The sequence below is a fragment of the Bombina bombina genome, chromosome 2 (genome assembly GCF_027579735.1).
Source record: "Bombina bombina isolate aBomBom1 chromosome 2, aBomBom1.pri, whole genome shotgun sequence".
In the NCBI taxonomy this organism is placed as follows: domain Eukaryota; kingdom Metazoa; phylum Chordata; class Amphibia; order Anura; family Bombinatoridae; genus Bombina; species Bombina bombina.
Genome location: NC_069500.1, coordinates 18,597,866 through 18,614,599, shown reverse-complemented (window position 1 = coordinate 18,614,599; position 16,734 = coordinate 18,597,866). Strand labels below are relative to the sequence as shown.

The window sequence follows — 16,734 nt, the reverse complement described above, 5'->3', positions numbered from 1 at the left end:
GTGTGATACACCAGTAGCATATAGGTACATGAATAATCTGTGTGATACACCAGCAGCATATAGGTACATGAATAAACTGTGTGATACAACAGCAGCATATAGGTACATGAATATGATGTGTGATACACCAACAGCATATAGGTACATGAATAATCTGTGTGATACACCAGCAGCATATAGGTACATGAATAATCTGTGTGATACACCAGCAGCATATAGGTACATGAATAATCTGTGTGATACACCAGTAGCATATATGTACATGAATAATCTGTGTGATACACCAGCAGCATATAGGTACATGAATAATCTGTGTGATACACCAGTAGCATATAGGTACATGAATAAACTGTGTGATACACCAGCAGCATATAGGAACATGAATAGGCTGTGTGATACACCAGCAGCATATAGGTAGATGAATAGGCTGTGTGATACACCAGCAGCATATATGTACATGAATAATCTGTGTGATACACCAGCAGCATATAGGTACATGAATAATCTGTGTGATACACCATCAGCATATAGGTACATGAATAATCTGTGTGATACACCAGCAGCATATAGGTACATGAATAATCTGTGTGATACACCAGCAGCATATAGGTACATCAATAAACTGTGTTATACACCAGCAGCATATAGGTACATGAATAATCTGTGTGATACACCATCAGCATATAGGTACATGAATACGATGTGTGATACACCAGCAGCATATAGGTACATGAATAAGATGTGTGATATACCAGCAGCATATAGGTACATGAATAATCTGTGTGATACACCAGTAGCATATAGGTACATGAATAATCTGTGTGATACACCAGCAGCATATAGGTACATGAATAAGATGTGTGATACACCAGCAGCATATAGGTACATGAATAGGCTGTGTGACACCACCAGCAGCATATAGGTACATGAATAATCTGTGTGATACACCAGCCGCATATAGGTACATGAATAATCTGTGTGATACACCAGCAGCATATAGGTACATGAATAAGCTGTGTTATACACCAGCAGCATATAGGTACATGAATAATCTGTTAGATACACCAGCAGCATATAGGTACATTAATAATCTGTTAGATACACCAGCAGCATATAGGTACATGAATAAGCTGTGTTATACACCAGCAGCATATAGGTACATGAATAATCTGTGTAATACACCAGCAGCATATAGGTACATGAATGATCTGTGTGATACACCATCAGCATATAGGTACATGAATAAACTGTGTGATACAACAGCAGCATATATGTACATGAATAATCTGTGTGATACACCATCAGCATATAGGTACATGAATAAACGGTGTGATACATCAGCAGCATATAGGTACAGGAATAAAATGTATGATACACCAGCAGCATATAGGTACATGAATAGGCTGTGTGACACCACCAGCAGCATATAGGTACATGAATAAACTGTGTTATACACCAGCAGCATATAGGTACATGAATAAACTGTGTGATACATCAGCAGCATATAGGTACATGAATAAACTGAGTTATACACCAGCAGCATATAGGTACATGAATAATCTGTGTGATACACCAGCAGCATATAGGTACATGAATAATCTGTGTGATACACCATCAGCATATAGGTACTGAATAATCTGTGTGATACACCAGCAGCATATAGGTACATGAATAAACTGTGTTATATACCAGCAGCATATAGGTACATGAATAATCTGTGTGATACACCATCAGCATATAGGTACATGAATAAACTGTGTGATACACCAGCAGCATATAGGTACATGAATAAGATGTGTGATACACCAGCAGCATATAGGTACATGAATAGGCTGTGTGACACCACCAGCAGCATATAGGTACATGAATAATCTGTGTGATACACCAGCAGCATATAGGTACATTAATAATCTGTGTGATACACCAGCAGCATATAGGTACATGAATAATCTGTGTGATACACCAGCAGCATATAGGTACATGAATAATCTGTGTGATACACCAGTAGCATATAGGTACATGAATAATCTGCGTGATACACCAGCAGCATAAAGGTACATGAATAATCTGTGTGATTCACCAGCAGCATATAGGTACATGAATAATCTGTGTGATTCACCAGCAGCATATAGGTACATGAATAATCTGTGTGATACACCAGCAGCATATAGGTACATGAATAATCTGTGTGATACATCAGCAGCATATAGGTACATGAATAAGCTGTGTGATACACCAGCAGCATATAGGTACCTGAATAATCTGTGTGATACACCAGCAGCATATAGGTACATGAATAAACTGTGTAATACACCAGCAGCATATAGGTACATGAATAGGCTGTGTGATACACCAGCAGCATATAGGTACATGAATAATCTGTGTGATACATCAGCAGCATATAGGTACATGAATAATCTGTGTGATACATCAGCAGCATATAGGTACATGAATAATCTGTGTGATACACCAGCAGCATATAGGTACATGAATAGGCTGTGTGATACACCAGCAGCATATAGGTACATGAATAATCTGTGTGATACATCAGCAGCATATAGGTACATGAATAAGCTGTGTGATACACCAGCAGCATTTAGGTACATGAATAGGCTGTGTGATGCACCAGCAGCATATAGGTACATGAATAGGCTGTGTGATACACCAGCAGCATATAGGTACATGAATAATCTGTGTGATACATCAGCAGCATATAGGTACATGAATAATCTGTGTGATACACCAGCAGCATTTAGGTACATGAATAGGCTGTGTGATACACCAGCAGCATATAGGTACATGAATAATCTGTGTGATACATCAGCAGCATATAGGTACATGAATAAGCTGTGTGATATACCAGCAGCATATAGGTACATGAATAAACTGTGTGATACATCAGCAGCATATAGGTACATGAATAAGCTGTGTGATATACCAGCAGCATATAGGTACATGAATAGGCTGTGTGATACACCAGCAGCATATAGGTACATGAATAATCTGTGTGATACATCAGCAGCATATAGGTACATGAATAATCTGTGTGATACATCAGCAGCATATAGGTACATGAATAATCTGTGTGATACACCAGCAGCATATAGGTACATGAATAGGCTGTGTGATACACCAGCAGCATATAGGTACATGAATAATCTGTGTGATACATCAGCAGCATATAGGTACATGAATAATCTGTGTGATACACCAGCAGCATTTAGGTACATGAATAGGCTGTGTGATACACCAGCAGCATATAGGTACATGAATAATCTGTGTGATACATCAGCAGCATATAGGTACATGAATAATCTGTGTGATACACCAGCAGCATATAGGTACATGAATAATCTGTGTGATACACCAGCAGCATATAGGTACATGAATAATCTGTGTGATACACCAGCAGCATATAGGTACATGAATAATCTGTGTGATACACCAGCAGCATATAGGTACATGAATAAACTGTGTTATACACCAGCAGCATATAGGTACATGAATAATCTGTGTGATACAACAGCAGCATATAGGTAGTGGGTTAATATTATGCCACATCTATGATAGGGGTTAAGTTATTGACAAACCCCCTCTCCTATGTCCTGCAGTGGTTGGCCTTTGGGGCAGATTCTAACGGCAGTGGCGTAGCCGCACTCCTGGAGATGATACGACTTTTCCACTTATTATACAGCAGCCGTCGCAACCAGGCCAGGTAAGTAACAGAATTTACTTAAAGGGAAAATAATTCTAACTTTAACTACCCATAAATGTATTGGTTAACTACAATAAAACAACATTGTAATACATTCATGTTATATTCTGTTTTGCTGCAAAATAACTTTATTTTTATCATAAGTGGTTCTTACCACATGGTGCTTACCCGTTGTGATGTCATGTATATTTCACAATTATTTTGTTAACGTTGCTTTTATTGGTTCACCAGGTCTTGCCCAATCAGGAAGCTGATAAATATCCAAGAGCATAATACATCCCAATGAAACGGATTGACCTAGATTTACATTGTCTATGGTGCTGCTATATCTGATCTCTTACTGCACATGCACAATACAAAAATTAGTATCTAATGATACCAGCAATTCTGCAGACACAACACTTAAATCAGGGAAAAACTAAAATATGAATAACACCTTAAAGGAATAATTAATTCCGGCAAGCACCAGAGTTTATTGTAATCAAAGACCTTGCAGGAACAACCCTTTAAATGGGCTGTATTGTGTTTCCCATTCTCACTCAGAGCTGATGCATCTAATTTACATAGCTTTTTTCTATCCCCTTGTTTCTCAACTGCGGTCTTCAACTATCCCTAACAGGCCAGGTTTTCATTATAGCTGAACTAGTGCATAGGTGAAGTAATCACCTGATGGGCGAGAGCAGGTTAGTAACCATGGATACTGATCAGCTGATTACTTCACCTGTGCACTGGTTCAGCTATAATAAAAACCCGACCTGTTGGGGGTACTTGAGGACTGCGGTTGAGAAACACTGCTCTAACCAATTCTGAATTGATATATTTAGTACAGACAAAAGCAGTATTTTATGTAATAAAATAAAGGTAAAGGAACCATTTAGTATACTTCATCATGTAAAAGGTGTCTCAGTGAAATCATTTTACTGTACATTGTTGTGCAGCTGATACTGCAGGTGCAAGCTCAAACCTCTTTCTCTGTAGATATAACCTGCTGTTCTCTCTCACCGGTGGGGGGAAGCTAAACTATGAAGGCAGCAAGCGCTGGATAGAGAAGCATCTGGATCAGTCAGGTAGGAAAATGGCTAAGAGGTGTCTACTTAAATAGACATAGAAGTCTAAGGCCTAGATTTGGAGTTTTGTCGGAACAGCCAATAGAATGCAAGCTCAATCTGATTGGCTGATCGGATCAGCCAATCGGATTGAACTTGATTCTGATTGGCTGATTCCATCAGCCAATCAGAATATTCCTACCTTAATTACGATTGGCTGATAGAATCCTATCAGCCAATCGGAATTCGAGGGACGCCATCTTGGATGACGTCATTTAAAGGAACCGTCATTCGTCGTTCAGTCGTCGGCCAGGATGGATGTTCCGCGGTGGAGGTCTTCAGGATGCTGCCGCTTCGCTCCGGATGGATGCCGCTTGGATGAAGACTTCAATCGGATGGAAGACCTCTTCTGCCCCGCTTGGATGAAGACTTCAGCCGGATCATGGACCTCTTCAGCCCCCCGCTTGGGCTTGGATCAGGACATCGGAGGAGCTCTTCTGGACGGATTGATGTGATACCCGGTGAGGTGAAGACAAGGTAGGATGATCTTCAGGGGCTTAGTGTTAGGTTTATTTAAGGGGGGTTTGGGTTAGATTAGGGGTATGTGGGTGGTGGGTTGTAATGTTGGGGGGCTTGGGTATTGTATGTTTTTTTTTAGAGGCAAAAGAGCTGTATTTCTTGGGGCATGCCCCGCAAAGGGCCCTGTTCAGGGCTGGTAAGGTAAAAGAGCTTTGAACTTTAGTAATTTAGAATAGGGTAGGGCATTTTTTTTATTTTGGGGGGCTTTGTTATTTTATTAGGGGGCTTAGAGTAGGTGTAATTAGTTTAAAATTGTTGTAATATTTTTCTTATGTTTGCAAATATTTTTTTATTTTTTGTAACTTAGTTCTTTTTTATTTTTTGTACTTTAGCTAGTTTATTTAATTGTATTTATTTGTAGCAATTGTATTTAATTAATTTATTGATAGTGTAGTGTTAGGTTAATTGTAGATAATTGTAGGTAGTTTATTTAATTAATTTATTGATAGTCTAGTGTTAGGTTTAATTGTAACTTAGGTTAGGATTTCTTTTACAGGTAAATTTGTAATTATTTTAACTATTTTAGCTATTAAATAGTTCTTAACTATTTAATAGCTATTGTACCTGGTTAAAATAAATACAAAGTTACCTGTAAAATAAATATTAATCCTAAAATAGCTATAATATAATTATAATTTATATTGTAGCTATATTAGGATTTATTTTACAGGTAAGTATTTAGCTTTAAATAGGATTAATTTATTTAATAAGAGTTAATTAATTTCGTTAGATTTAAATTATATTTAACTTAGGGGGGTGTTAGTATTAGGGTTAGACTTAGCTTTAGGGGTTAATCCATTTATTAGAATAGCGGCGAGATTCGGTCGGCAGATTAGGGGTTAATAATTGAAGTTAGGTGTCGACGATGTTAGGGAGGGCAGATTAGGGGTTAATACTATTTATTATAGGGTAAGTGAGGCGGATTAGGGGTTAATAACTTTATTATAGTAGCGGTGCGGTCCGCTCGGCAGATTAGGGGTTAATAAGTGTAGGCAGGTGGAGGCGACGTTGAGGGGGGCAGATTAGGGGTTAATAAATATAATATAGGGGTCGGCGGTGTTAGGGGCAGCAGATTAGGGGTACATAAGGATAACGTAGGTGGCGGCGCTTTGCGGTCGGCAGATTAGGGGTTAATAAGTGTAGGCAGGTGGAGGCGACGTTGTGGGGGGCAGGTTAGGGGTTAATAAATATAATACAGGGGTCGGCGGTGTTAGGGGCAGCAGATTAGGGGTACATAAGTATAACGTAGGTGGCGGTCGGCAGATTAGGGGTTAAAAAAATTTAATCGAGTGGCGGCGATGTGGGGGGGCCTCGGTTTAGGGGTACATAGGTAGTTTATGGGTGTTAGTGTACTTTAGAGTACAGTAGTTAAGAGCTTTATAAACCGGCGTTAGCCCAGAAAGCTCTTAACTACTGACTTTTTTCCTGCGGCTGGAGTTTTGTCGTTAGATGTCTAACGCTCACTTCAGAAACGACTCTAAATACCGGAGTTATAAAAATCCCATTGAAAAGATAGGATACGCAATTTACGTAAGGGGATCTGCGGTATGGAAAAGTCACGGCTGGAAAGTGAGCGTTAGACCCTATTTTGAGTGACTCCAAATACCGGCGGTAGCCTAAAACCAGCGTTAAGAGCCTCTAACGCTGGTTTTCACGGCTACCGCCAAACTCCAAATCTAGGCCTAAGTCAGGTAGAGTGTATGAATCAAAAAATCCAATGTATTTACTTTATCATATGCACCCTTCTTTCTTGGTCTCCTTTGTTGAAACGTATCTGATTTTCATGAGAACAAAATGAGGTAGGCTTGGGAGTCTGCACTTGCAGCACTTTATTCAACAATGTTTGTAACAATGTTATACAATAGTGCTGAAAACACATGCATACTCATGATAAGTGGAAGGGCATGCTCAGTCAGTAACATTTGTATGCCGCATGTACTGACCTGGAGCTGACAATTTCTTCTTAAATCGCAGTTTAGGGATGGGCATATTTCTCCATTTAATATTAGCATTGCAGAAAAAATGTTCCCCTTGACATTGGTTTTGCCATTCAAATGTTTCGGTAGAACAAATACTCTAACATTCTAATATTACATTTATATAATGAGTCTAATAGAGTATATTTGAAGCCTGAAGAGACTCACAATTCAAATGTGAATATATCTTTCTTATGAACACCCCTCTCAACCTCTAGTGAGACTTTTTCTAATTGATACTCCTCCATTTCTTGGCCTACTAATGACAGACTATTTCCACCATGTTGAACAACAAGATAAAAAGAAAGGCTTACGAAAAATAATAACACTATCCAAAAAATAAATAAAAATAAACCTAATCCCTATGAAAATACCCCCCCCCCCCACCTAATCTAATGCTAAACTACCAATAGCCCTTAAAAGGGCTTTTTATAGGTCATTGCCCTAAAGAAATCTGCTCTTTTACATACAAAATGTAAAAAAGTCCCCCCTTAACATTAAAACACCCCCACCCACCAAACCTCCCCCAAAAAAATTGCCCTTAAAAGTGCATTCAGCTCTTTTGCAAATTGCCCAATAAACCCTAATCTAAAAAAACAACCCCCCCCCCAAAAAAAAACAACAACTTACACTAAAGCCCTAAATAGGTACTCACGGTTTCAGAAGTCCGGCGGAGAAGGTCTTCTTCCAGGGGGGTCCATCATCTTCTTCCACAGCGAAGGGGGAGCAGAGGTCCGGAACGCTCTTCCCAGATGTGGCGGTCTTCCAAGATGTGTGCGGAGTGAAGGCGGCGCAGAGCAGAAGTCTGGAGTGATCTTCACAGATGTGGCAATCCTTGGTGGCGTCATCGGCGGAGGTGCTCCTCGGCAGCAGTGGTTCTCGTTGAAGACGTTGAGGCTCCTCTTCATGCGATTGTCCGCCGCTCACTGAAGATTGAATTCAAGGTACCCCATATTTATTGGAGTACCTTGCATTCCTATTGTCTGAAATTTTCAAAATCAGCCTATAGGATGAGAGTTACTGAAATCTTATTGGCTGATTTAAACAGCCAATAGGATTTCAGTAGCTCTAATCCTATTGGCTGTTTTAAAAAATGCAGCCAATAGGAATGAAAGGTACCCCAAATTGATTGTGGTACCTTGCAATCAATATTCAGTATAAGATGGACATCGGATGAAGAGGAGCCTCAATGCCGTCAAGGACCACCACCGCCGTGAGGACCGCCACCACTGCCGCAGCCACAGATGACCACCGCCGAGGATCGCCACACCTTATTTTTAATGTAAAAGAGCTGATTTCTTTAGGGCAATGCTAGTTCAGTATTAGATTAGGGGGCATTTTTATTTTGGGGGGGATTTTTTATTTTTAAAGGGGTATTAGTTTAGGTTTAATTTTATTATTTTGGAGAGACATATAAACACATAAATACATGTATTTGCAGTTAAATAGATGAAAAAAATATTTATGCACTATTTATATTTATATTTATGCAATATTTATATTTAATAAAGTGTTGTAGTGTATACATACTGTAAATATTTCACATTCCAATGTTCTGCACATAGCAAAATATGTTCTATGTATTTATAAATAAATATTACTATATAAATCTGTATATACTGTATCTTACCTATATATAATCATCTATATATATATATATACTGTATATAGGTATAGATATATATTTTGTTGGTGGGTTAGCGCACATGAGAATATGCAATCGGGTTTGCACGCAAGAAGGGTGTAAGGTTTTTTTCCACTTCTTTTTCTCCATTGACTTCTATGGGGGAATACGTTAATGCGAGCGCAATAAATCAAAGTTCTGCTTTTTTCGTGCATCGGAAAAAACTTATGCAGAGCTAGCGCTTAAGTGAGAGTGTTAAATACAACTCCACTAGTAATCTGGCCCTTAATATATTATATTTATTGATTTAAAAAACTGTACAACTTTTCAATATGCGAGTAATCTGCGAATGCGCTTTGTCTGGGTATTTTCTTAAGGACTTTTAATTTTATTCACCCTACATACACTACTGGGAGCTTTTAGATGACATTCAGGCTTTTGGGAGCCCTGTAAGCCAGCTATGGGTTGTGTGTCTCGCTGGGCCTTACCAGCGTCATATAAATGTATTAAGGAATCTATAATGGCTGTGTTGGTTAGGTGCAGATCTAGTAGATACCTTATGGCATCTATTAACAGCCTTATGCTGCTTGTGTTTACTTCAGAAACCAGCTTACTACAGGACAATGTTGCCTTTGTAATCTGCCTGGACACATTGGCTAATGGGAACTCTCTGCATCTTCATGTGTCTAAACCCCCACAAGAGGGAACCGCTCATTGGGAATTCACAAGGGCGCTTCAGGCAGTAAGGAAACCATTTTATATGCGTATTGTTTTGTAAATCACAAGTTTAATATTGTCCATTTATTTACACATAGTTGGTAATATGCTTGGAGATTAGAAAAAGCTTTAACTCAGGGAAAAAAACAATGAAAAAAAACTTAATACCGCTTAATACAGTAGAATTTAATGTAGACAATAAAACACAATACAAGATAACTTACTTTGAATTTGAAATGAGCAGTAGAATATTTTCTGGCAAATTAATTGATTTTCCCTCCCCCTGTATGATCTGACAGTCATCAGCCAATCATAGAATGCGTATACATATCAACTATGCACATGCTCAGTAGGTGCCTCAGAAAGTGTGTATATAAAAAGAATAATATACGTTTTCAAATTTTATTTTTTAGTGGCCCTTTAATTTGTCCTATACAATGTTTGACCTGCTGCATTCAGTTTGACCCTTACAATCCATTTGCCTTTCTTTAAGACCAAACCACATTGTCCTTCATACATAGCTGCATATCAAATTGTGTAAAGAATATATATATATATTACAAATAAAAAGCTTGTATTCATAAAATGCATTAACTGTAGAATATATGTTATATTTACCCACCAGGTTATTAAGTCGCCCCCTTTTCTCAGCGTTAATTTCTCAATAGTCCATAAGAAGGTTAATTTGGGTGAGGAGATGTTGGCGTGGGAGCATGAGCAGTTCAGTCTTCGGCGCATCCCAGCAATGACAGTGTCACACTTGGAGAGTCATAAGCATGGACTGAAGAACTCCATCTTGGACACAAGGTGATATTGAACATTATGGAAAACTACAGTTTGTTATTAATACATTATTATCCTTCCTTTCTCCCAGGATATGTGATCTCTTTAACAAAGTCAATTATCTTTTATCCATTTGTCTGTCTACCAATGTATCTATAACTGTGAATGTTCTGTCTGTCCATCTATCTATCTATCTATCTATCTATCTATCTATCTATCTATCTATCTATCAATCTATCTAAGCTTATATGTCACTTAACAGGAAAACCATTGTTTCTATGTGCTAGGCTCCTGGGGAGGTGTGGTTATTAGGCAATAAAGACACAAAACAAATGTAAATAGAGGTAACAAATAGGGGAGACAATATATAGACAGCAGAGGGCAGGATAAAGTAACATTATTGGTTGACAAGGGAAGCCTAAACAAGACTTGGTATTTTTGGAATGTGGGGTGAGCCTGGGCAGTTCACCTATCAGGTGTCAGTTTGTTTCAGAGGTGAGTGCCCAGTACTGGTGGTGATAAACCACTTGATGTTCCCCTCTGTATCTTCTGGGTTTAATGCTAATGAGATTGGAGATGTCTGGGGGAATCTTATACTGGGGATCTCTTATATACAAAGCCTAGTGGGATTACAGGTTATTGCCTCTAACTTGACATATGGAGCCTTAAACTTGATCAACCCAAGGTCGTCATTAACATTTTTAAGCTGTACTTATCTTCCATCTGTTTTTGTGACCCTCAATGGAACCATTCCTCAACAAACTACTAGAAGGAGGCACCTGTTGTGCTGTGTAACCTTTCTGTGATCAAAGAGTAGTTGTGGAAATATTAACCCCTTAGCTGTCAGAGAGTACTGCAATACATTGCTGCACATCCCGCTGAAGTCCTCTTTAACAGCAAGAGTTAAAGCGAGATCTGACGGATACAAACCTCAGGGTGGTGATGTTCCTTAAATGAGCTCCTTCTGCCAGTTGCATTTGATAGGCGATAAAGTGCTTTGGGTTGTTAGAGGTGTCTTTTACTTATTGATTAGAATGAGAAATGGGAGCTGGGATTTCTATTTATTAGTTAATCTGGGAATGCTGAGCAATATTAGGAGTCACCTTTGCAATAATAAAATAAACCCAGCAACTATTCTGTTATTCAAATAGATGATGTATAAAAATTAGCAGATGCAAATACTGTCTGCAGCTAAACTTGAAATCATATGATCGTTGTTATTCAGTATAATATAAAAGATTGTTGTAAGTAAAAACATAAGCCGTAAATTACTTAAATTCTTCACTGAAGTATATGATGTATTCATTTCATTAAAGGGATAATAAACAGTGCTCCTTTGGGAAAATCAAAATGTTAAATAACAGAAATCATAAAAAGGAACAGATTGTGTAAAAAAAACATGAAACAACTTACTTTATTTCTTGAAAAATTAGCATTAGAAATTCTCAGTGTAGCCCCTGCCCCAGCGTGATAAGACTGAAGATTTGTGTAAACCTACGTTTTTACTCTGTCAGTTCTGATCAAATCTGACTCACTGTTATCTATTCCACAATACTTTACTAAAGAGGCGAGAAAAAGAACTAGTCAAACGGAGAAAATTTATTCCTAAATTTTAACTCATTTTATACCTTTCCGCTGCATTTGTTTACTCATATACTGTATATATATATATATATATATATATATATATATATATATTATTATTCTTTATTTATAAAGCGCCGACAGATTCCGCAGTGCTGCCCATGGGTACAAGGATAACAGTACAATGGAGAAACAATACGATAAAACACAACATTTTATAGACAAATACAGGGGGAATTGAGGGCCCTATTCCCGTGGGAACTTACAATATATATATATTTAGTTGAAATCTCATACTTACAGTTAATGCCCCTTCTCACATGAACACAGAGTATATCTTCTTAGCCAGGAATTAACAAAATAGGTCAAATAACTTATTTGGAAGGAGGCACTTTTACTTGATAAACACTGGAAACAATATCCCTTTTTTACATATAACCTCATAGAACTCAATTTATCAAAGTGTTATTGAATGTGCCTTGTCATTCTTCTTTCTATTCGCCTGAGCTCGACTATCAAAGCACATGTGTGCCAAAATTTATAAAAGGCACGCTCAGGCGAAACAACGATAAATTTCTCCAATCAAATTATTATTTGCAAGTTCCCTTATTTATTAAATAACAATGCGTCCTTTTTCATTTCATAAATTGCAAGGGTTGAGGGTAGCTAAAATGATTTATTCACTTGTTGCTATAAAATAGGGCTTATAAAGTGGTTTTCCCTGACATGCACAGTCTGCTACACATAGATCATATATATGATACATAGGACATAGACGTTATTCATGCTGATAGTATATCAATCCTTATGTGGGCAAATCGTCTTCCATCTCAGGCCTTTACATTTACCAAGAAATAGAAATAGCGGCCAAAATCAGAAAGTATTTCATGATGTGCACACAACACAAACTCATAGATAAACAATTTCAACTGCTGTTCTCTACAGTATCTATGGTGAACTTTTTTGAGCGTAGATGAAGGAGAATGTGAAGATAGAATGTGTTGGGTGCAAAAAATAATAAATACGTTATCAGTCAAATAAACAAGTTTAACTATTGAAAATGCGACTAAAGAGATCTAGTTTAACCTCTTTTTTATGTGCACAGATGCGGCTAGTCGAATACGATTAATTAACCGTCGATCTACAACATTTTTTAGGAGCATTTAAGGTTGATAAATATGAGGATGAGATCATGGGGGGGGGGGGGTAGTTATCAACGTGTCAACTTTCCTGCCTTCGCCGGCCCAATACGCCCGCCTAAGATCGCCTCACATCGCTGCCGCGGACCTGAAAAAATTTGCCTAAGTTATCAAGTAAAGCTGTCAAAAAGCCGCGGGGCGATGAGCAGCGGACTGTGAGAGTTATCACTCATCCGATCTCGCTGCTCTTCGGCTGTTTGACAGCTTTCTTGCTAGCCTGTCACTAAGCACTCACACTAAACTACACTGTTCTACCCCCTATACCGGCGCCCCCGGAGCCCCCCGCAACTAAATAAAGTTACTAACCCCTAAACCGCCGCTCCTAGACCCCGCCGCAAGTCTTATAAATGTATTAACCCCTAAACCGCCGCTCCTAGACCCCGCCGCAAGTCTTATAAATGTATTAACCCCTAAACCGCCGCTCCCGGACACCGCTGCCACCTACATTATACCTAGTAACCCCTATCCTGCCCCCCCATACCGTCGCCCTCTATAATAAAGTTATTAACCCCTATCCTGCTGATCCCGCACCTCGCCACAAATAAATAGTTTAACCCCTAAACCGCCACTCCCTGAACCCGCCACAACCTATATTAAATTTATTAACCCCTATCCTGCCCCCCCTACACCATCGCCACCTATAATAAATTTATTAACCCCTATCCTGCCCCCCACTACACCGCCGCCACTGTAATAAAATTATTAACCCCTAAACCTAAGTCTAACACTAACCCTAACACCCCCCTAATTTAAATATTAATTAAATAAATCTAAATAATATTTCTATTATGAATTAAATTAATCCTATTTAAAACTAAATACTTACCTGTAAAATAAACCCTAAGATAGCTACAATATAATAAATAATTACATTGTAGCTATCTTAGGATTTATATTTATTTTACAGGTAACTTTGTATTTATTTTAGCTAGTTAGAATAGTTATTAAATAGTTATTAACTATTTAATAACTATCTAGCTAAAAGAAATACAAAATTACCTGTAAAATAAATCCTAACCTAAGTTACAATTAAACCTAACACTACACTATCATTAAATACATTAAATAAATTAACTACAAATAACTACAATTAAATTCAATTAAATAAACTAACTAAAGTACAAAAAATAAAAAAAGCTAAGTTACAAAAAATAAAAAAAATAAGTTACAAACATTTTAAAAATATTACAACAAATTTAAGCTACTTACACCTAATCTAAGCCCCCTAATAAAATAACAAACCCCCCAAAATAAAAAAATGCCCTACCCTATTCTACATTAAAAAAGTTCAAAGCTCTTTTACCTTACCAGCCCTTAAAAGGATCTTTTGTGGGGGCATGCCCCAAAGAATTCAGCTCTTTTGCCTGTAAAAGAAAAATACAACCCCCCCAACATTAAAACCCACCACCCATATACCCCTAATCTAACCCAAACCCCCCTTAAAATAACCTAACTCTAATTCCCTGAAGATCATCCTACCTTGAGTCGTCTTCACTCAACCGAGCAGCGATGGAACCGAAGAGGACATCCGGAGCGGCAGAAGTGATCATCCAAGGGACGCTGAAGAAATCTTCCATCCGATGAAGTGATCCTCCAAGCGGCGCTGAAGAAATCTTCCATCCGGGCGAGGTCATCTTCCAAGAGGCGCTGAAGAAGTCTTCTATCCGGGCGAGGTCATCTTCCAAGCCGGGTCTTGAATCTTCATCCCGCTGACGCGGAACATCCTTCTTTCCCGACGGACTACCGCCGAATGAAGGCTCCTTTAAGGGACGTCATCCAAGATGGCGTCCCTTCAATTCCGATTGGCTGATAGGATTGATAGGATTCTATCAGCCAATCGGAATTAAGGTAGGAAAAATCTGATTGGCTGATTGAATCAGCCAATCAGATTCAAGTTCAATCTGATTGGCTGATCCAGTCAGCCAATCAGATTGAGCTCGCATTCTATTGGCTGTTCCGATCAAAAAAAAATTTTTTGGTAGCCACCAGTGGGTACTACAGCAGAGTGCTAATTGAGCATGGGAAATGTTATTACAAGTAGTAAAGTATTAGCATTTGAGAGGATTTCTGAGTGTGCACTAAACCACTATGCACAGTGTGAGACAGACTTGGCACTTTGTACAGTGTGTGCCTGAGTCAGACAGCAGATCACTTTCATTTGCAGAGGAGGTAGGACTTACTTAGCAAATGTTTTTTTTATTTCTTTGTGCAATTTCAGATTATAACTTCAGTGTGGTAGTAGTTGTATGGTGGGGCCAGGGGTCCATAAAAACACTTTTTTTTTAACAGCAGTGTATTTATGATTATTTGACAATGCTGTAGAAATTCTATATTTTTGGGGAAAATGGGGAAAAAACAAACAAACATATGACCCAGATCATTAATGTACAATTTTGAATTCACAAAATTATTTTTGTTTACACATTTACAAATATGATTTTTTTAAAAGTGATCTCTTAATTCCTGCAGTTTTTTTTTATCATGCATGTCACACAATGTTGATTTAGGGGATGCAAGGTGCATAAATGTTTCCTCCTGTGAGTGTTTCTGTGGGTGTCTGTGTTTATGTCTTTGTGCTTTGGTTTATGTCTCTATGAGTGTGTGTGTTTTTTTTTTCTGTGGGTCTCTCTGTGAGGGTGGGTGTGTATGTCTTTGTGCATTTTCTGTGGATGTCTGAGGGTGTGTGCATATGTCTTTGAGCTTTTTCTATGGGTGTCTCTGTGAGGGTGTGTGTATGTTTGTCTTTGTGTATTCTCTCTGGATGCCTCTGTGAGGGTAGGTGTGTATGTCTGTGTTTTCTGTGGATGTCTCTGTGAGGGTGTGTATGTATGTATGTATGTCTGTGTTTTCTGTGGATGTCTCTGTGAGGGTGTGTGTTTTCTGTGGATGTCTCTGTGAGGGTGTGTGTTTTCTGTGGATGTCTCTGTGAGGGTGTGTGTTTTCTGTGGATGTCTCTGTGAGGGTGTGTGTATGTATTTGTGTGTTTTCTGTGAATGTCTCAGTGAGAGTGTGTGTATGTATGTCTTTCTGTGTTTTATGTGGTTGTCTCTCTGTGTGTGTATGTCTTTCTGTGTTTTCTGTGGGTGTCTCTGTGTAAATGAGACAAAAAGAGAAAGGGCGCCTCCTAGTGTAGCCAATATAGAACTGGACAGATATAATCAGATATAAATTTTATACTGACAAATTGTGAAGGCAAAGATAATGCCAAGGTGAACGCTCTGGGAACTCAGCAGTGTCCCAGTTGACTGTGCACCAGATGGCAGGGCAGCTCCTCCTGTTAAATTGTTATGGCAATCTGTAGAAATGGAAGATATATAGAGGGCGACTCCTGTCTCTGTGTGTGTGTGTATGTCTTTGTGTGTTTCCTGAGGCTGTCTCTGTCGGTGTTTCCTTGGGTGTATGTGCAAGTTTGAGTTTGTGTTTGTGTCCATCGTCTGTTCCTTTTTAGGACATTTTGACCTTACTACTGATTATTCACATCTTTCTACAGACTTTGAGACTAATGAGAACT

General features: G+C 38.5%; 1 protein-coding gene across 1 annotated transcript in view; it reads left to right on the top strand.

Annotated features, from left to right (window-relative positions):
* LOC128646848 (nicalin-1-like) overlaps positions 1-16,734 on the top strand; it is a 152,737-nt gene that overhangs the window by 84,234 nt on the left and 51,769 nt on the right. The window contains exons 6-9 of the mRNA XM_053699649.1: positions 3,612-3,715; positions 4,694-4,782; positions 9,543-9,682; positions 10,283-10,464. Coding sequence (XP_053555624.1) covers positions 3,612-3,715; positions 4,694-4,782; positions 9,543-9,682; positions 10,283-10,464 — 515 coding nt within the window. The remainder of the gene's footprint in view (positions 1-3,611; positions 3,716-4,693; positions 4,783-9,542; positions 9,683-10,282; positions 10,465-16,734) is intronic.